The following is a 22176-nucleotide window of genomic DNA, read 5'->3' on the forward strand; positions in this document are numbered from 1 at the left end:
AATTACCATTTCGGAATGTCTTCCCAATTTTTTTTTCTGTACATAATATTTTGTGTCCCCCAGTTTGGCTAAACAGTATCTTGTGGGATATATGTGATATATGGTACACGCTGTTCTGAAATTGTCAACTTAGGTGTGTGCTTCTCCCATGAGACTGAGATTTTTGAGGACTGGGTCCAAGTCTCATGCATCTCCACATCTCCAGTGCTCGGCACGGAGCTCAATATTTGCAGCGTGAATACAAGGCTCAGTGGATGGATGGTGAATGGGGGAGTGAGGCCCCAGGAGGGTGAAGGGTCCTGGAGCCAGTCTTCTCCTGTTCCAGTCTCACTGTCCCTCCCTGGACGCCGCCACCTTCGAGTGCCATGTCCCCAAATCCCTCCCTTGGTCCTATCACACCCCACTCCCACTCCCAGCCAGAAGCATCTCATCTGCACCTTCTTGTCCTGCAGGTCCGTGGAGAGTTCATAGCTGTCCGACAGGGCCTTGGAGCGCTTTATCTCCTCCTCCTCCTGTTTCCTCAGGGCAACACTGGCTGGCTGGAGGCGAGCCCGCTGAGCCCAGGGCAGGCCCACCCCAGCAGGGGGGCCCCCCATGTGGCTGCTGGTGGGGGGCAGCTGGCTCAGCCGGTAGGGGGGTTGGCTCCCAGGACTATCAACCGCTGTGCTCAGGTCACTGCCTGGGGCATCACCCTCCACACTGTGGGGATGAGATAAGATGAGCCAGGATGTGGGAAGAGGAGACAGGCCTGCTAGGCCAGACTGAGAGTGGGTGGACCAGATCCCCTCCCACAACCTCATCCTCCCCCAGCCTCCTCACAGACACAGGGACCCCAATACTTAAAAGCAAGAGGGGAGTCCTAACCATGCTTCCCCCCCTCCCCCACGCACCAAGCTGACTCCTCACTGTGCTCATGGTCCCCTTCCTTGAGGCCCTTTGCCTTCACAGTCCTATCCTCTCCCGTTCAGCCCTGTCCCTTCACAGCTCCATCCTCAAATGCCCTCTTTCCCCGCCCCCTTCACAGACCCCATCCCCTCACAGTTCCATTCTCTTAGACGCCTTTCCCTCAGGCCAGGTCTTCTTACAGCCTGGTCCCCTCATAGCCATGTTCCCTCACAGCCTTATCCTCAGACGGGTCTCCTCCCAGTCCTGTCCCTCAAGCCCCTTTTTCTAATGGTCCCAGCCCCCAACAGCTCCACCCTCAAAGCCTCCCTCCCCTGATGGACCAGTTCCCTCACACCTCCACCCCTCCCCCAGACCTCTTCTGCTCACAGCTTGGTCCCCCAGAGGTGCATCCCTCCCAGCCCGATCCCCAGCACCATCCTAGATCAGCCCTGTCCCCAGGCCTGAGGCCCAGTCCTGTATCCTGCACAGCCAGGCTCTCCCGTGCCGCCCAGCCCTGCCCCCTTCAGCCCCGTCCCTGCCCTCAGCAGCCTGGACTTGCGGCCTGGCCAGTTCCCAGAGTTCCCCAGCTGCCAGGGCACGGGCTCAGTGACAGTGGGAGGCAGCTCCCATCCAGCGTCCTCACAGGTAAAGAGCTGCCCTGCGGGGCAACTTCCTTTTTCTCCTCATGGCCTCCTTTGCTCAGCTGGGGGAGGTGGGGCCAGGGGTCTCGAGGCTGAAGAGTGGTAGGAGCTGGGCACTGGGTCTTGCCCGCCCTGGTAATCCAGAGCTGTTGTTCTGTCAGACCTGCTCCCACGGTGCCATGGCAACCAGGCTGCCAGGGAACTCAGGTGGCGACAGAGCCCAGGCGCCCTGAGCCAGGCAGCAGGCAGGCGCGGTGAGAAGCCACAAAGCCGGGAACACTGGAGGGGGGTATCGGGAGCCGGGGGACAGGCAGGGGAGGCATGGAGGGATTGTGGGGGGAATGGGTGTGCCTGGGGTCCAGAGAAGGGTCTGGGTTTGGGCAGGCACGGTGGTGAGGGGGCTCATGGCTGGTGAAAGGGTGAAAGGGCCACTCCCCCGACAGAGGCCAGGGCACAGAACAGGGGCGGGGAGAGTGGGGGGGTAGCTGGAAGGATGTTGGGGGGGCTGGGGTGGATGTAGGGGGGAGCTCTCTACCATTTCAGGAGCTTAAGCTACAACAGGCTTGTCAGCCTGGTGGAAGAGCACTTTGGGCTGGGGGTTGGGTATGGTGTGGAGGCTACACCCATGACTAGGTCCTGGGCTGCAGCCCGCTGGTGCTGGCTCCACTGTGGTGTGGGCTCCCACTCACTGCCCTCCTCCCCAGTGTTAATCTGCAACACCGTCAGGAGCAGCACAGAAACAGAATGAGGGGCTGCCCTGCACCCCAATTTCTCTCTCCTCCTGGGTCTCTGGGGCTGTGAAGTCCCCCTTTGGGGGTCAGACCCAGCCCAGTGCCCCCCTTGGGACTACAGGATCCCGCCCACCAAACTTTCAATCCTCTCCCCCCACCCCAGCACATGGCTTCCAGACTGATCAACTGTCTCCTTCGTTCATGAACCATCCATGGCTCCCACTGCCCACACGAAACGGCCCAGATTCCTTCTTGTGGTGTCTTGAGGCGTCTCCAAGATACAGCAGCTAGTGCTTAGAGAGCACTTCGCACGTTTAGGCACTGTTCTTACCCCTTCACATTTAATAACTTGTTTACTCTTCAAAACAACTCTGTAAGGTAGGTATTGTTTATCTTCATTTTACACATCAAGAAACTGAGGCCCTGGAGTTCCTGTCGTGGCCCAGTGGTTAATGAATCCGACGAGGAACCATGAGGTTGCGGTTCGGTCCCTGCCCTTGCTCAGTGGGTTAACGATCTGGCATTGCCGTGAGCTGTGGTGTAGGTCGTAGACGCGGCTCGGATCCCGCGTTGCTGTGGCTCTGGCGTAGGCCGACGGCTACAGCTCCGATTGGACCCCTAGCCTGGGAACCTCCATATGGCGCGGGAGCGGCCCAAGAAATGGCAAAAAGACCAAAAAAAAAAAAAAAGAAAAGAAAAGAAACTGAGGCCCAGAGAGGTTAGTAACATATCCATGGTCACACAGCTATTAATGGCAGAGCCAGGATTCAAATCCAAGCACTCTGATTCCAGAGCTCAGACTCTTAAACATTAAACCATTTATTGCAGGATTGGCTGCCAGCCCCCCACCCCATCCACCCTTCCCTCCAGCCTGGCCCAAATCCTGTTTCTCCCCAACACTCCTGTACTTTCCACCTCCCAAGCTGCTCATACAGTACTTTGCACCTGGAATGCTGTCCCTATCATCTGCTGCCATCTGCAATCTGAGAAACCCCCCGCCCCACACCCTAGTTCCCAAGATTCAGGTCATACACCACCACTAAGAAGCCCTCCTGAAGCCCGCCTCCAGCCAAAAATGATTGCTGATCCTGTTCAGGGCTCCCACACACAGCACATGTCTGTCCTTCTTTTTATGGAGCAGTTTAGCTTTGGCAAAGCATGACAGCTATTTGTGTTCACGACTCCCAGAATCCCAGGACAGGAAGAGAATCTGGTTGTCTCCCAGTTAGCACCGAGCACAAGGCCCGGAACAGAGTAGCTGCTCAATAAAAGCTTCTGGAGGGAAGAAATAAATGAATGAGCTCTGGAGGTTGCGCTAGTAAACCCTCTCACCTAAACTTTGACCTCAGTCTCTTCTTCCCAGTCCATTCTCCATCCTGTGGCCAGAGAGAGCTTTCCAAAGTACAAATCTGATCGTTTTGCTTCCCCGCAAAAACTCTTCCACAGTTCCTCATAACTCATTCAGCAAACGACAGCTGAGCATTTTATACGTGCCAGGCACAGTGCTAGGTGCTGGAAATATAATCGTGAGCAAGACACGTAAGCTTTCTTCCCTCAGGGAGGTGGGAGAAGGAGACTATAAATATATACTATCATTTCAGGTAGAGAGAGGTGCTAGGAAGGAATATACAGCAGGGTGATGGGGTGGTCAGGGAAGGGCTTTTTGAATACATGGCATATAATCAGAGACGCGATGGAAGTGAGGGAGTGAGGCTACGTGGTTATCTGAGGCAAGAGCAGTCCAGACAGAGGGCAGAGCCAGTGCAAAGGTCCTGAGGTAGAACTGTGCCGGTCTTGTTTGAGGAACGGCCAGGAGGCCAGCACAGCTGGAGTGGAGTGAACAAGCAGGGAGTGACAGGAGATAAGACCAGAGAGGTGATGGGGGCCAAATCCTGAAGGGCATCACTGAGCCCATGATAAAGACTTTGGCTTTGGCTCTGACTGAGATGAGCAGAGGAGGGATGTGATCTAACATAGGTTTTACAGGCATCATTATCCATACGATAACCTGCAACTCCTTACCATAGCCACAAATAGTTCTCCTGACCCAATCTCTGCCTCATATACCCTCTGCCCCTTTACCCCAACCTGGCTACTTCCTGCTCACCCTTCAGTATTTAGCTCAGGTGTGCCCTTACTGAGGCAGGCATCCTTAGCCCCATTTTAGAGATGAGGACACTGAGGTTGCGAGGTGATGTAAACTTGCTCAAGGTCACCCAGCTATTAACGGAGAAATTCAGGACGCAAACCCTGGGCCCGGGCTGTCTTCTCTTAACATCTCCTGGCTTCTTCCCATTTCTGGCCCCGTGTTGCCCCCTGCTCTCTATTTGTTGGCAATTTCCCTCTCAAGAGCTCTCCCCCCTGTTTTGGCTGCAAAGGGACGAGTGGCAGGGAGGTCAGACTTGAGGGCATTGCTCCTGACTCACACCCATGGCCGAAGAAATAGGACCTGGGCTGTGGAATCCCTCAACTCAGGAACATGCCGACCACATGGAAAACCTCTCTTCCCTCTCCCCCCTCCCAACACGCAACATGTTGTGCAGACCTGGGTTCAGGTCCTGACAGCCATGCACCAGCTGTGTGAGCCTGGGCGTATCCCTTTACCTCTATGCAACTCAGTTTCTCACCTGCGTAGAGCTCAAAATACAATTCCCTCATTGAATTCCTGGACTTCAGAAAGAGCCAGGGAGACCTACCTTCCCCTGGACTCCTTCTAGCCCAGAGCAGGAGCCAAGAAAACACGCACACTGACACTCGCGCATGCACACCCGAGCACCCATGGGCACCGTCTGCTGGGCTATTCTGTGAGGGAAACTGGAGAGCATCCTCTGTGGAGGGGGAAATAAACCACATTCCACAAATAATCACAGCATAAAGCTGCAAGTTCTCAGGGCTGGGGAACGGAAGAAGTGCTGGGGGTGCTCAGGAGAGAGCTCCCTCCTGCTGGGGGGGAGGGGCGGGGGGGCGCTGAGCAGAATAAAAATAAACTCGCACTTATAAGCGCACCTTCCCTGCATCAGGCATTTTCCACACGTTATTTTAACTGCGTGGCAAATGTGAAGATTAGGATTCTGCTTTTGCAGGTGAGGAGAAGTGAGGGGAAAAGAGATGCCAGAGGTCTCAGGGCTAGCAAGTGGCAGAACACGGATTCAAAGCCCAGGGCCTGTGCTAGTTTCCCTGCTGCCTTGAAGGCTTCCTGCGGGGTAGGGGGGAGCAGGGAGCTATTCAATGGGGCCTGGCCTAGGAGGTAAGTAGGGATGAGGAGTGAGGGACCTTGTGAGCCAAGGCACTAAGATGGGGAGAAGCGGGGCAGGATGGGCTGTAGGGATTCAAGGTGGCCTGCGCTTGGCAGGGGCACTGGCCCACCCCAGCTGCTGCTCCTAATGGGAGATCTCTCTCCCTCCTTCTCTTTATTGGCACTGCCCGGAGCCAGGCAGCCAGCAGGGGATGGGATCAGGATGCAGTTGCCATGGAAATGAATGGGGGCTGTTGCTATGGATACCATAAGATGAGGGCAAGAGGAAGCTAGGGATGCTGAGGACTATCCCCATGACAACTTGGGCTGAAAGGGGGGGACCGGAAGTGAGAGACAAGAAAACAAGATGAGGAGGTCAGTGTACCTAGATGAGGCCAGGGACGTTGGGTTCTGGGGGAAGATTGGACAGGAGACTGGACCCGGTGGCCGGGGGAGGGGGGCGGGCAGAGGGGTGGAGGGACTCCAGTCACCTCCCTCTCCTCTGATAGCTCTTTGGCAAGCTGTTTCCACTGCCCAATCCCAGTGTCACAGAGACTCCAAACCTAAGGCCAGCTCAGCTTGGCACAGGGGCTGGCAGAGGAAGAGAAAGCTATCAGAGGGGCTGACTGGGTACCCAGCGGACAGTCACAGGCTTGGAAGCACACAGATCTGGGTTTGAATCCTGGTTCTGCTTCTTGGCAGCCCTAAAAATAATAGTTGTCATTTACCGAGGACCTACTTTTAGGGAGACCCAGCAACTCTGCAAGGTCCAGGTGGTTCTCCCTGAAGGGGAAAACACAGATGAGGAAACTGAGATGCAGAGAGATGAAGTAATTTGCCTAAAGTCTCAAAGCCCAGCAGTGGGGAAGCCAGGAGTCAAATCACCACTCACGCTCATAACCACCAGCTCAGCACTGAGCAGCCCCTTTGAGGCCAAGTCCTTGCATTCTCCAGCTCCCTGTGCCTTCCCACAGTGGCACACAGAGGGCCAGATGCTGAGTAAATATCTGTGGAGTGTGTGAGCAAGGAAGCAACCCAGGAGGAAGCGGGAAAGACTGAGGTTAGATGGGAGAAGTGCCTGACTTTGAGAGCAATGACTCATGGGTTTGGCTGTCCAAGGCTAGAACCGCGATGGATTTTATTAACCATCTACTCCCACAGATCCAAATGAAGGCTCAAGAAAGTCAAAGTGACTTCCCCAGGGTCACACAGGACCCCAATCCCTTATTTTCCAGAACGAGGTCCCACTTGTCGCTTTTCAGCCGAAACTGTGCAGTCCCCCAAGCCACCCCACCCCTGGCACCTTTAAGCTCCTGGATGTCGGCAGCAGCGGGCTCCTTGCGCCTCCCAGGCTATGGCGAGCTGATCCACATTGCTACACCTGTGTCCAAACTCGTCCTTGGTTGCTTCTGCCCAGCACGTCCTCCCTCTCCCCTTCACCTGTAGCCCTCATCCGTTTGGGTGAGCTCATTGACGTCTTGCGGTGCCCTGAGTAGGCCAGTCCTCCTTGGAAGTTGGTTCTGACTCACTCCCACCCCCAACAGAACCTGACAGGGTCAGCTACCCGCCCCCACTCTATGTTTTGTGCACACTCACGTCACAGGCCATCCTCGGCCCTAGCCAACTTGACATTCTCTCTTGAAGTGTTCATTCCCTACCTTGCTCTGTTTCCCATGCGTAGTGGCCTGGTATGACTTATCTCTGTGGAACCCTACCTGTGGCCAGGCCAGGACCCAGCAGCCACCTCGGTCCCCTAAGAGCAAAGGTGGCAGTCATCCGTGCCTGTGTGACCATCCTGCCTGACCAACTGTCACCCTCAAGGCCAGAGCCCCCACATGCTCCAAAGCCCCTCATGTATGTTCTGGTGATTATCTCCACTGGGCGCATGCAGAGAAACTGCCAGGCACAGAAAGTCACCACCTCACACAAGCCACCTCACACACACAGAACCCCTCATGCCCAGCCTCACAAAATCACATTCCCTCAGATACACAAGAAAGCATGGCCTCGCCCTCTTGTTCGACCCACCGGCTTCACGCCGACAGGTGCATGCGTGCACAGGCACGCATGTTTCCCTCACAACTGATAGGAACTTTCTCCCTTCCCGTTACGCAGGCCCTCAGCCAATTCAGTTGCCCACACAGGAGTCTACGCCCCCGGGCCTCCCACGATGGCTATCTGACCTTCAGCTGCGCCCCCGTGCCGCCCAACTTCCCTTCTCTCTCCAATCAAATGAAGAGTAGAATGGTCGCCCCCTCCTTAGCCACGGGTCACCTGGACTCAAACCCCCAGCAACAGAGCAATCTACGTACCATTCCCAAACACGATCTTGGAGCTCTCCACCAGGTTTTGGTCCATGCTGTCCCTGACTCCTTAACGCCTCCTCACCTCTCAAATCATCTATTCAAAGCCTTCCCAGCCATCCATTCGTGCCCCTCTTCCTCCAGCGATCCTTGGACACCACCCGCCCCCAGCTCATCTTGAATATCTCCCTCCTCTTTGGGCCAGGAACATACTTGGCTCATTACTGAAACCATCCCTGCTCAATCATTTCTGCCCTTCACACCTGCCTACTTTCCCAAAGAAATTCTCATCTCCCCTAGGAGACGGAGAACTTATGGAGAACACAGCCACCGTCTTACTTTTGGTCCCTCACAGCGTTTAGCTTGAAGCCTGGAACACAGTAGGTGCTTGAGCAATGGCTTCTGGAAGAGTAAATATGGGAGAGAGGAAGAAAGAGGGAGGGACAGACAGAGGGGAGAAATCAATGAGAATTTGAATGAGTGAGTGAGTAGCTGCCTTGAGTGCCTAAGTGGGTTAAGCAGTGAGTGAAGAGTGAGGCGAGCCTCTGGAAAGGATGGGGATGCTGAAGGGAGGAGGGAATGAAAAGAGAGGAGGGACTCTCACCTGGACCTTCATCAAAACAAGAGCCACCAGTCATTGCACTTCTGCCAACCACGCACTAGACCCTTTGCTGGGTTTCTTGTGTGTGTGTGTGTGTGTGTGTGTGTGTGTGTGTGTGTGTTTCTTGCTAGTCTTCATGACAACTCAGAGAGGTAGATATAGTCTCACTGTCCTCGGGAAGAAAATGAAGCTCAAGGAGAAGGAAAGACTAGCTCAAGGTGCTACACAGAGTAAGCGGCAGAACCAGAAGGTAAATGCAGAATGCCAAAAGCTCAGAAAGGGAAAGCAGGGGCATGAGCCCACTTGGGAGTCTTCTGGCTTTGCTCCTAACACAGACTCATCATGGAAGGCGTTGAGTCCTACAGCCCATAAAGGACACCTTCCACCTTCCTGCTGACAGCCTCCAGGGATGCTTAGAAACAGCTTCTGGTAGGCACTGGAAATATTTAGTGTCACTGCATCTGGGGGCAATGGCTTTCCCTCAGAATCAGAGAGCTCAAAAGTTGGAGAATCATTCAGATCCTTGAACATATAGAGTCAAGGACTCTTAACATTACAGAATATTAAAACCGCACCATCAGAATTTTTTTAAATGGTAGAATTATGAAATCTTAAAACCGCAGTATTGTAGACTCCCCAAATCACAGCATTATCGAAATAGAAACCGCAGAATTGGATGGAATGTGTCATGGAATTATCCTATCCTAAAATTATGTAATCATAATTTCTGAAAATTGTAGCATCTCAGATTCACAGAATGTCAGAGCTGGAGGAGCCCTTGGAGGTACTCTGGTCCACCCCCTCTCCCCTTTCCTCCTTTTGCACATGGGAAAACCCTTTCCTCCTCTCTGCACATGGTAGCAGAGAGGCCAAGCGAAGTGTCCACGTTGGCCATCTTGCACCACCTCAGCTGAAGAAGGCGCTAGGTCTGCCCGTGGTGAGAGCGCCACACCATTCATTCATTTATTGAGTGCCTCCTGGGTACTGACAATATCAGAAATCCAACCCTACTCTCTCCCAGCCCCTGTTCCCAGCCCTGGATAGGAAAGAAGGTAAGGCCCTGGTGGGGATGGGGAGAGGGAAGTGGGATGGGGTAGAACATACATCAGACAGAGAGAAGAGATCAGCTTTTATTGATGGAAATTCTTTTGTACACAGCGACAAACACTCTGAAAGGCCTTTTCCTCCTGATCATATTTACAGAGCACTATGGGAGTGGCAGGGGGCAAGGGATGAGGCCTTCAAGCATTGGAAGAGATGGCAGCGATGGCCACAGCAAGGGAACAAGCAGGTTGGGTTCCGCCCCCGTCTGGTCCTCTAGGCCCTAGGCACCCTGCATCTCTGTTTGTGCTCACAGAGGACAGAGGTAGGTCCTTGGGATGTCATCTGGAGACCTCTCCAGGAGTGGCAGGCTCCAGGGTGCCTGGGAAGTGGGGTGCGGGTGCGGGAGGGTCCAGGTTTCAAGCTCCAAGCTCCAAGCTCTGCTGCTCCCATGTTTTAGTCAGACCTAGGACTCCAGCCTTTATAATTCAGGGGCCGGAGTCCAGGGGAGACAGCAGTGGGGAGCGGGGGGTGGATTCCAAGAAGGGGGTGGAGGAGGACAGGGCACGATGCTTGCCTGTCTGATTCCTGAAGCAGGGAGGGGGTCCCAGGGGAGATCGCAAGGCCGGGGCGAGGGGGAGCTGGTTAAGGCTTTTGCTTCTGCATAGAAAATGACCCTTGTCCTCTCAGTTACCGAGAGGAGGGACTACTGCACTCGGAGGCCGGACAGCAGAACTGATGAGCATCTTCCTCTTCCTCTTCCTCAGTCTCCTCCTCCTCTTCCCTGGGGCCAGGAAGGGCAGGGTAGAGGCCACAGGCGGCGGGTGACAGAGAGAGGCAGAGGCATTAGTTTGCAGAGCAGGGGAGATACTTGAAGGGCTGGAACCAGGGTGGCGGGTCTAGGATGGGGTTCGGAATGGGGAGGCCAGTGTGACTGATGATCCAGGGCCACACCCATCTCAGCCTCCAAGGAGCCTGTGGCAGGTCCCCTGGGGAATGGCCCTCCCCGACGCTAGGGCTGGGCTCAGGCTTAAGGTTACACCCAGAGAATGCAAACTCCCTTTCTGACCTGACAGGTGCCCAACCTTCATTTTAATTTAAATAGTAGCAACCAGCTCCGTGCTGGCACTTTGCATGCATCATCTCATTTAACTCCTGCAACAAGTCTGCAACATTTTAAAGATGAGGGAATTGAAACTCAGAGAGGTTAGCTATCTGCCCAAGGTCACAGGGCTGGGTAAGCAGTAGAGTCAGGATTTAAACCCGGAGTTCTTGGAGCTCCAAGACTCGGACTCACCCCAGCAGGTCCTTTGGGTGAACTCGGCACTGTCTCTAGAAATCCACCCTGCCCTTGAAGGACAAAGATTTGTATTTCCTGAAGGCTTCAGGGTGAAGAATATAGGAGCTACTTAGAAGGGGAGTGTGAAAAGCCCACAGCTTTGGAAGCAAACAGACCTGGGTTCCAAGGCCAGCACTACAAGTGCTTCCAGGCCATGCCCCAGGCATGTTAATAATGCCCCTCTTAGAGCCTCAGTTTCCTCATCTGTAAAAATGGGGCTTATGATGCCTACCCTACATGACGGTCGCAAGGACTGGAACACGTGTCAAGTGGCTGGCCAACAAAAGCCATTGGAACATGGTGGTGGGTATTGTTAACTGCTCGTGAACTGGACCTAATTACCAAGGTGACCCTTTGCATCCACACAGAAGTGCCAACAGAGGCAGGGAGGAATCATTGCAGCAACAAACCCCTGTTCTTAGGGTCCTGCAGAGCAGTACCAGGGGCTGGTCTGCCTGTGGCAGTCACTGGAGCTGGACGGGTGGGAGGGCTGGAACAGGATCAGATGTCTTGGGAGTGAAAAGGCTGATCTTCTGGAGATAGTCAATGAAACAGTATCACCCCACTCCCAGACCCCCTCAGCTCATGGGGAGGCAGGAAATATGGAATCCAGGATACTGGAGGGTTGGGAAGACATGGGAAAGAAAGAGGACAGGCAAGGGAAGGAAAGAGGACAGGCAAGGGAAAGCACTGTTGTCCATCTGACAGACAAGCACACGTGCACGCGCTCGCACACATGCACACACACACACATGCGCGCGCGCGCGCACACACACACACACACACACACGCACGCACACCCTCCTCATACTCAGAGCTCCCTCTGACACATTGTTCCACCGAGTCACTGAGTCAGCAAAGCCACGTGAAAACCAGGGTTCAGGTCCCGGGCAAGTAGCTCCCCCTTTCTGAGTCTCCCATTCCTCATCTATAAAAGGAGAAGGAAACTCCACACCTCTCAAGGCCGTCACAAGGAACGAATGATCTTCCAGTCCTCTGCTCACTCCCCTGGTATCCAGGCCAGGCCCCTGCTACCCTTCACCCTGCCACTGCAGTCAATTCCTGATTTCTTCTCCCTGCTCTCCTGGACTTCCTAAAGTCCACCTTCAAGTGTGAATCTCTTTTGCTCAGACACCCACCTTGGCTCCCCATTGCTTCCTGGATAAAGTTCAGATTCCTCAACTTGGCATTCAAGGCTCCCCCACCATATGGCCTCACCTGGCCTTTCCTGTCAGGTGGAAAAAGCACTGGCTTTAGTGTCAGACAGACCTGGGTTTGAATATCAGTCCCACCACCTACCGGCTAGGTGAACTGGGGCCCATGTCTTCACCTCTCTGAGACTTATTTTCCTTATCCGTAAAAAATGAGGAAATACCTATTCTGCAGGGTATGATAGGATTTAAATGAATTCAGGTATGTAAAGCACCTGCCACAGGGTAGGTTTGGTGCTTGATACAAGGTAACGATTATTGTTACTGTCGGTATCAGTGGCATCCATGTTATCTGGCTCACTCCTGCCCAGCCTTCATCCAACCAGTTGTTCGTTGTTCCATCAGCATGTCCAGCCTTTCCACGTCTCTATGCCTTTGCTGACTCTGTTTCTTCCTGCTGTACAGAGCTTTGCCTGTTGAAATTCTGTCTGAACGTCACGACCCAGTTCAAATGCTGCTTCCTGCAGGAAGTCCTCCCTGACTTCCAACCAGAGGTTTTCTTTGCCTCCTCCTAGCTCCACCATCCATGCCCTCGGTCAGGGATCTCCATTCGTTGCTTTGAACTTTTCCAAAGCATTTCTTTCACCAACTCCCTCAATGCCCTTGTATTATTCCCCCAGTCACCAATACCTCTGCTTTCCTTCTGTGAGAAAGAAAGGGCCCCTATACTATTGAAGGGCTGTCTCTCCAACCAGGATCTGGAGCCCACCCCTGCTACCTCCTCCATAACAATCATCCCCTCTCCCTCCAGTATTTCAACCTCTCCCTCTCTGTTGCCTCTTTCCTACCAACATTTATAGAAGCTCAAGTCTCTCCCATCTGGGAATAAAAAAACCCTCTATCTGCCCCCACATCTCCTTCTAGAAATCACTGTCCCTCTCTCCTCTTCACAGCTAAGCTTCTTGAGAAATTCGTCTACACTGGCCATCTCCACTTCAGTACCTCCCACGGGCTCTTCAACCCACAGCAATCTGCCTCATGCGCCCACCATGCCACAGAAACTCTTCTTAGTAAGGTCGCCCAGGACCTCCCACTGGTTCAAGCCAATAGACTCTCTCCCACCCGCATCTTGGTTCCCCCAGCTGTAACATTTGCCACTCTTAACAAGCCCCTCCTATGTGCAGACGGCTCTTTCCTTCCTCTGCTTCCGTGAGCCCACTCCCTGCTGGTGTTCCTCCTACTTCTCAGACCACCCCCAGCTCCTCTTCCTCTCTCTAGTCCTTATGTGTTGGTACCTCTTCCCCAGTTCTGCTCTGGTCCTCTTCTCTTTCATCCCACACTCTCTGTCAGTGAGCTCATTCCATTCCATAACCTCAGGTATGGCTGAGGACCCCCACATCTCTCTCTCTCTCTCTAGCATGGGTCTCTCTCCTGGGTCCCAGACCCATCAAGCCCAATATGCTTGCGGGAAACTCCACCAAGATGGCCCTCAGAGCTCACAGGGATGTCTAACCCAGCATCTCACCACTGCAAACCAGTCTACCTGCATTTCTCACCTTCGTGAAAGGCACCACCACCCAGTGGCTCAAGCCCCAAACACAACTGGGAGTCACCCTAGATTCTTCCTGCTCCCTTAGCAAGTCAGTCACCAAATCTTGCTGATTCTACCCCCTAAAAAGCTCTAAAAGGCTACTCATCATCTCCTCTTCTCGCCCCTCGTCCACTCTTTCTCCAGTCATACTGGTCTCCCTGACGCCCCTCAAACATAACAAGCACACTCTCACCTCAGGGCCTCTGCACTTGCTGGAATATCATCCTCCAGAGAGGTGTGGCATCAGACACACTCTATACATTTAATTGTTTGTTATTTGTCATACCCACCGTAAGATCCAACAGGACAGGCAAATGTTTTGTTCAGTGCTCTATCCCTAATGCCCAGCTCAGTGTCTAGCACTCAAATATTTGTTGAATGAATGAATCCACTGCCAGGTCTGAACACAGGCAACTCACCTTGAGCTCCACCCTCAGTCATCTCCACCCTCACCCCAATTATCTCCTCAGTCTCTGACTCCAGCCCTCTCTTCCTCCCAATCACCTCTCAAATCCACCTCCCCTGCTCCATCCCCATGGCCACTACCTTAGCTTACCTCTCCCTCTAATGCTAATTTGACCGTGTTACTTTCCCTCCTCAAGAATTGCTCGTGGCTCTCCAGCTGCCTACCACAAAAAAGGAGCCTGGGGGGAAGGGATAAATTAGGAGTTTGGGATGAACATATACATGCTACTATATATAAAATACATAACTAACAAGGACCTACCGCACAGCACAGGGAAATCTACTCAGTATTCTGTAATAACCTACATGGGAAAAGAATCTGAAAAAGAATGGATATATGTATATATATAACTGAATCACTTTTCTGTATACCAGCAACTAACACAACATTGTGAATCAACTATACCCCAAACAAATTTTTTAATTAAAGTACAGTTGGTTTACCATGTTGTGTCAATTTCTGCTGTACAGCGAAGTGACCCAGTCATATATGTACAAACATTCTTTTTCTCATATCATCCCCCACCATGTTCTATCCCAACAGACTGGACACAGGTCCCTGTGCTGTACAGTAGGACCTTGTTGTTTATCCATTTTAAATATAATCGTTTGCCAAACTCCCTATCCATCCCATTTCCTCCCCTTCCCCCTTGGCAACCACAAGTCCGTTCTCCATGTCTGACTCTGGTTCTGTTCTGTAGGTAGGTTCATTTGTGCCATATTTTAGATTCCACATATAAGTGACATCATATGGTATTTGTCTTTCTCTTTCTGACTTAGCTCACTTGATATGAGAATCTCCAGGTGCCTCCCAACATCTAATTTAAAAATTTTAAAAAGGAGCCTGGGCTCCCCAGACAGCTGTTTGAGGTATGTCTAGCCGCTGTACCCTCCAGTGTTCAGTCTCACCATTTCTCACCTCCAGGCCTTTGTGTTCGCTCTCAGAGCATCCTCTCCCATCTCTGCCTCTCAAACTCTTTATGGACTTTGGATGATTGGCTCAAATACTACTTTCTTCAGGAAACTACCTGACTCATAAGCCAGAAGTAATTCCTCTCCAAAATATATAGAAATAAGTGTCTCCAGGGTCACTCAGGATCTCTGAGAACCAGGAGTAAGATGGAAGTTGCTAATTATATCTGAGACCACAGGCTTCGGGTACTGGGTGAGCATTAACAGAGGCTCCCTTTTCCTCCTGCACTATTACCCAGGACTCATGTCCCTCTGGCCCTCTGCTAACTCTGATTCTTCCTTGCCTCCTCCCTTTCTCTCACCTTCTGTTAGGTCTATCTCATTAATAACTCTCAAAGGGTTTAGATTCCATAATTTGAAATTAAAATGCTTCTTTGTGAATGATGCCCACCGAAGTAGTCCAACATAGGAGCCTTGCTCCAATCCATTTCTTCTATGCCAATATCCCAGTTTAGGCCTTCTAGCTGGCCTCCATGCATACAATGCATTTTTCCTACTGACTACTAATGTGATGTTTCTAAAACACAAATTTTACCAAATTTCTCTCCTCTTAAGAATCCATTCACATGATACTTTGTCACCAGCAGCACTGGTTCTTAATCTTTTTTGGAGGAACACAAAACCCTTTATGCATTTCATGAAAGCCATGGGCCATCTCCCCAGTAGAAAATGCACATAGGTATATACACACAACATTTTGCATTCAGTTTCAGGAGGTTCATGGGTCACCTGAAGCCAGTTGGGACCCATGCAACTCAGGTTCTTAACAAACCTCTGGCTCTATAACATTCAGGTTCTTTTGCATATGCTGTTACTTCTGCCTGGAACTTTCTTCCACATTGACCCTTCCATCTCTGGCTACCTCTTATTCATCCTCTAAGACTCAGCTCTTGGGCTGCGTTGACCTGCACCAGCCCTAGGTGGGGCCAGATCCCTTCCACTGGGCTTCCACAGCCCCTGACCCTATGTTCTCCTCTGTCGTAGTCCTGCTCGGTCTCCCCGACTGGGAATTTGTGGAAAGCAAGAGCCATTACCCAGCACAGGCTCTGGCCACAGGAGAACTCCCCAAGGGTCTACTGAAATGAATGCTAATAACAGCTACCCTTTCTCGAGTACTCATTATGTACCAGTCACTCAACAAGGTGCCTTCTATTTATGATTGCTTCTACTACTCAATAAATAAACCCCAGGATGTTGGTGGTAGTGTGTTCTTTTTTAATAGGTAAGAAACTAAGCTCAGAGATGTTTAAGTTCAGAGTTCAGAGTTCAAATCTTCAGAGTTGTTTAAGGTCACCCTGTCAGTGAGGTGACAGAGGTGGGATTGAAACTGAGACATGTTGGCACCAATGCACATATTGATCCACCATGCTTCCCTGCACTGGACTGTGCGACTGGGAGATGGTATCAGTAGCAGAACAGGACCAAGAACCAGGGCCAGAATGCCCTGCCTGGGCTCCATTTCCCAGTGCCACCTACTCTTATCTTCCCTCCTGTGTCATCTTCATGCCAAGACTAGGGGACCTAGCTGTCTCTTCTTAGGGTTCAATCCCCTCCATCCCACATACTACTCTAAGCTTCCTCATCCCAAAGCTCCACCATGGTCAGGCCCATCCTTTGCTCTAGAACCATCCCCAGACACGTACAGCTTTTAGATCCAATCCAATCCAATCCAAGGCTACACACTGGCTACAAAGAAAACAAGACGTGGCTAGTCCCTGCCCTTCAAGAGTTGATAGTCATCCAGAAGTTTTACATGTGCCATCTCCAATACTAAAATCAGCCCTGAGAGGTAAATAGGCATTATCCTCATTACACAGATGAGGAAACAGAAGCTCAGAGGCTTGCTGAAAATCAAGAGCTGTTAAGTAGCTGAACTTGGACTTGAATAAAGGTACTGACCCAACTATTTTTCCCCCATTAGGTCATCTTGCTTGGAAGAGCCAAAAAGTAGGCAACCATTTTTGGCAGGGTTGGGGGATAAAGGAAAGCTATTACTCTTTCAAGACTCTGTACATGTCCCCTCCTGTATTGCTGGATGAATGAGGGGGTATTTGAACAAGTTATTAAAAGGAAAAGCAACATCTGAGCAGATGGATACAGGAAAAAGGTACAGAAGAGGAGGGAAGTGACTGGATAAAAGCAAGGAAATGGGACGGAGAAAAAAGGCCAGTAACTTTGAAATTGTGACAGGGTATGCATGACATTTTTTTCCAGGGTTGTTATGGGTTTTTTTTTTTTTTTTCTCCTTACAAGAAATGGGCTCATACTATAAGACCTGTTCTGCAATTTGTTTTTTTCATATAATAAGCCTTGAAGGTCCTTCCATGACAGAGAGAGAGAGATCTATCTTTCTCTTTTGATCAGCTTCAGAGCAACCCGTGGTATGGGTGGATCATGAAGAAAAAGCTATTCCCTACTGATGGATATATGGGTTGCTTTAATTGTTTGCTATTGTAAACAATGCTGCATATGTCTGAAAGTGGTTTGAAGGATTTCCTAAAAGTTGAATTGCCGGGCAAAGGAATGCACATTTTGTTTAAAATGCAGACAAAAGTTATTTCCGTGGCTTTTAACATTTTTATAGACCAGCTAAAAATAAAGATTATTCCTACTCATATAATCCTGTCTTTACATCATGCAACCTTTTCATTAAGAGAAGCATACATCATGCAACCTTTTCATTAAGAGCTGGTTGAGAATGCTATCCTACAAGGCATGTGATTAAAGATGGCTCATGTTGGCAGCTGGGATTGAGGTGTTTCAGAAAAGGCCTCTGGCTGGCCAAATTGGGGTCTATCCTGGTAGTAAAACTCTAGAGAACTCTAGCTCCAAGACATAGCCCTCAGCTTGATGTGCACATTGAAGATTCTGGTAGCAGCTAACAAATTGGTCCCGTGAAAAAATGGGACCAATGTGCACCCAAATCAAGGAATATGAGAGGTCCTGTTTCCTCACAACCCTTTCAATCTTTTAAATTTTGGTACTTTAAAATTACTGTTTTGTTGTTGTTTTAGTTACATTTCTTTAGCTATTTTGTAAGCTTGAGTATCCTTTCTCATTCCTTTGCTACTTCTTCTCTAAACTGTCAAATTAGGTTATTTCTCCATTTTAAATGGGTCGTGCATCTTTTTCTTATTGATTTCCAAAAGATGACATGGCCATAGATAGAGATATTAACCTTTGCCTGATATCAATGTAGCAAATACTTTCTCCTAGCCTGTTGTTTATGTTTTAACTTTGTATATAATATCTTTCTCCACACAGAAGTTCTTAAATTTAATGTAGTTGAAATTATTGCTCTTTATTTTATGGCTCCTGGGCTTTTAAGACATGCTCCAAAAGGCTTCTCTACCCCGTTATAAAAATATTCTGCATTTTCCTCTGGCACTTTTACGACTTTATTTTTTGCATTTGTTTTTGTACAAGGCAGGGGTTTAATTTAATTTTTTTCCCAAATGGTAGCTAATGGTCCTATCCCATTTACTGACCACCCACTGATTTAAAATGTATTTTTTGTCATAAATTAAATTCCCATATGAGTATACGGGTTTGTTTCTGAATTCTCTATTCTGTCCCATCTATGTATTCCTCTGTTTCTGTGATGATATAATAGCTGTAATTTCTACAGCTTTATCTAATAGGGCAAGTCCCCTCTCCCATTGTTCTTCTTTTTCAAAATTTTCTTAGTAATTCATGGGCATTCACTCTTCCAAATGAACTTTAAAATCCAATTTCCCAATTCCCAAAGAAAATGGCACTGAAATTTTAATGAGAAATCTTTTGATCAAATTGAACGGAAAATGTCATTTTAAACCATATTGAATTCTTCCCATCTAAGAATGTGATATGACGCTTGATTTCTTCATCTCATAGACTTTGATGAAATTTTATAATTTTCTATGGAGAAGTATTTTAAATTTCTTGTAAATTCCTAGGAATTTCCTTTCTTGCTTGCTTGCTTGCTATTGTGAATGGAATCCTTTTCTATTATGTCTTCTAATTAGTCATTGATAGCATTCAGAGAAGCTAATGGTTTGGGTGTATATTTATCTTGTGTCTACCCTTCTAACTGAATCTTCTTATTAGCTCTAATAATTTTTCCTTTATTTATTTATTTATTTATTTTTGGCTGTGCATGTGGCATACAGAAGCTCCATCCAGTGCTAGGGATCAAACCCGTGCACTGTTGCAGCAGTGACAACGCTACATGCTTAAACCACTGTGCCACCTGGGAACTCCTTTCCTTTTATTCTCTTTGATTACCTAAGTAGACAACCATATCATCTTCAAATAATGCTAATTCTTACTCTTTCTAATATTTATACCACTTATTTCTCTTTTTAATGCCACTGGTTAAAACTTCCAGAAGAACGTTTGTTAGTGACAGTGATGGCAGTCATTTTTATTTTGTTCCTGAATTAAATGGAAATTTATCTAGCACTTCACTGTTATATTTGATGATTGTCTTTGGTTTCTGACAGAAATTCTTTACCAAGGAAGTTTTTATTCATTCCTAGCTTATTGTGCTAGTTATCTACGGCTGTCTAAAAAAATTAACCCAATGCAACAAGAGGTAACGAAGGCGCTTACTAATAGTTTTAAAACAAGACTGGATGTGCAATTTTATCAGATGATTTTTTTCATCATTTAAGGAAATAGATTAAAAAGAAAAGATTGCATAACTATTAGTATAATCGATCACAATAACAGCTTTCCTAATGTTGAGCAATCTCTGCACTCCTGGGACAAACCTTCACTTGTCACAATACAGTTTTCTTTCAATACACTGGTGGATTCAGTTGGAGAATCTGTAATTTTAAATATGTGTTGCTCTATTAATATGTGAGGTTAGGCTACAGTGTTCCTTTTTTTGTCTAAACCTGTCCAGCCTTCTAGATACCAGCCTTCTAGAAGGAACTACGAAGCTGTCCATCTTTTCTTACTACCTGATCTTTAAAGACTGGATAGAACTTCCATGATACCTGAACTTGCATGATACCAAATGGGCCTGGTACCATTTCTGAGGAGAAAACTTTGACCACCTTTTAAATTTCTCCTATACTGTCCTACTCTATTCAGGTTTGCTGCCACTCCTTAAGTGGCTTTGGTAATGTATATTCTCCTGGAAAACCACCCATTTCATCTATATTTTCACCTTTATTGGTAGAAAATTACACAAAGCATTTTCTTATGACTTTTTCATATCCTCAGACTCTATGGTTAAATCCCCTTCATCATACCTTATCTGATTTATGTTTGCTTGCCTTTTTCTCCATCATATCTGTCAGAAGATGGTTTGTCTAGTCCACTGGTCTTTTTGAAAATCACCTCTTAGTTTATCGAATCTTTTGTTTTCTATTTCATTCATTTCTGGTTTTATCTATAGTAATTACTTGATTCTGCTGTGTTTCAGTTGTTCTTTTTTTTTTTTCTCTAGATTCTTGAGTGGAATAATTAGTTCATTTAATTTAAACTGCCTTGTCCTCTGATAAAAGCATTTAAGACTACCAGCTTTTCTCTGGAACCCCCGTGGTCATATCCCATAGATTTTGATCTATAATATTCTCATTGACATTTATTCTAAATTCCATTCTTATTTCCTAACACAAGTATTTTTAAACTTTCAAATGGGCCTAGCCTTTTTGCCATTGCTATTAATATTTCATTTTATTGCACTGTAATAAGAAACTGTAAAATGTGTTTTCAAATTAACTTGGAAATAATCTCATTCTCCAAGAGTGTAGACAGATTGTTCCCCCTGCCTCAACACCCTTCCCCATCCTATCCAACTGGCAAACTCTTACTCATCCTTCGAAACACCTCAGATGTTACATATTCTAGGACCAACCACTCCCTCTTTGGGGGGGAAGGTATCCAGACGAGGATTTTTTTAAGGAAGGACAAACTACAAAAGCACACTATGAATGTCCTGTTTGGTCTCCTGGCCTGGTCCCCCAGTCACTCTCCTCACTCGCTCAGACACCCATTCCACAATCACTCCAGGGGCTAGAGGGAGACAGGGGAGGGGCTGGCAATGATATTCATACTTGTCTGGAGGGGGGAGGGTTCGGGGGAGGGGTGGGTCTAGCTCTTACCTGCTCTCTGCCAGCCTGCCTGAGGGGGTAAGCTTCATGGAGTCAAGGACCTGAGTAGGACAGCAATACTGGTGTAGAGTATGAGACGCTGTGGACCTGAGAGACAGCGAGAGACAGAGAGAGAAAGAGACAGAGAGAGAGACAGGGAGGGAGGGGAGAGGCGGGGTGGGGAATGGGAACAAGGAGGTGAAAGTGAATGGGGTAGGGGAAAGGGGCAACTGGGAGGAATGGGTGGCAGAGGACAGGGAAGGGAGGAGGAGGGGTGGGAGGCAGGGACGGAGGGAAGGAAGGAGGGAGGGAGATCGGGAAGGAGAGAAGGAAGGAAGGAAAGAAGGAAGGAAGGAAGGAAGGAAGGAAGGAAGGAAGAAAAAAGAAAAAACCACAAAGTCAAGAAAGAGAGGACGGCACTCGAACCACAAACAGAACACAACGACAACAGGGGGCAGCAGAGACGAAAGAGCTGGGCTGGGCCTCCTGTGTTCCAGGTGACTCCGTGGGGACCTCGGCCACGGAGACACTGGGACACCACAGTAGGGAAGGGGGAAGGGAGCCCTCCTCACACCAGACGCCACACGGGTAGGGAAGCGGGGAGAGGGAGGAAAGAGAAAGGGAATGGGTGTACAGGGAGGGACTCCCCCCCTTATAGAATAAGACCCCTCATAAGAAGGCAGGGAAGGATGGGGAGGGAAGCCGCTCTGGGTCCAAAGAGGGGAAGAACCCAGGCATGGGGGCGGGGTGAGGGGTGCAGAGGGTGCAGGAGACACCATAGGAGGAGAGAGAGAGAGACAGAGAGAAACCGAAAGAGACAAGGAAAGGGTGAGACAGAAAAGGAGAAAGACAGAGAAAGAGGAAGACAGAGAAAGGGTGAGACAAAAGACACAGAGAGAAGACGGAGAGAGGCAGAGAGTGCCAGAAAAGGAGAGGAGAGGCGAGGGCGGAGGAGAGCTGACAAGGTCTCAGTGGTCTTGGTGACAGGATGGGCTGAGTGGGCGAGCGGGGCCCAGAGAGCCAGAGGAACGGGGTGGTTCTTTGCTTCCAAGGCCAGTGCTGTGCCCCCAGCCTGGGGCAGGGCCCAAGCTCCACCCCCTCCCCAGCGCTGTGCCCCCACCCCTAGTGCAGGGTCCAA

General features: G+C 49.5%; 1 protein-coding gene across 11 annotated transcripts in view; it reads right to left on the reverse strand.

Annotated features, from left to right (window-relative positions):
* The window catches only part of IQSEC2 (IQ motif and Sec7 domain 2), an 83593-nt gene that overhangs the window by 22126 nt on the left and 39291 nt on the right, over nt 1–22176 (reverse strand). For 6 of the 11 annotated variants that reach the window (XM_021079683.1, XM_021079685.1, XM_021079687.1 and 3 more), the window contains 2 exons: nt 21051–21146; nt 438–699 (listed from right to left, as the gene is read on the reverse strand). The exons of 1 other annotated variant lie outside the window; for it this stretch is intronic. In XM_021079683.1, the coding sequence (XP_020935342.1) occupies nt 438–699; nt 21051–21146 (358 nt within the window). The remainder of the gene's footprint in view (nt 1–437; nt 700–21050; nt 21147–22176) is intronic. 4 more of the 11 variants (XM_021079684.1, XM_021079686.1, XM_013986166.2 and 1 more) reach the window with 1 other exon arrangement.

This window comes from Sus scrofa, chromosome X (assembly GCF_000003025.6).
Source record: "Sus scrofa isolate TJ Tabasco breed Duroc chromosome X, Sscrofa11.1, whole genome shotgun sequence".
Classification (NCBI taxonomy): domain Eukaryota; kingdom Metazoa; phylum Chordata; class Mammalia; order Artiodactyla; family Suidae; genus Sus; species Sus scrofa.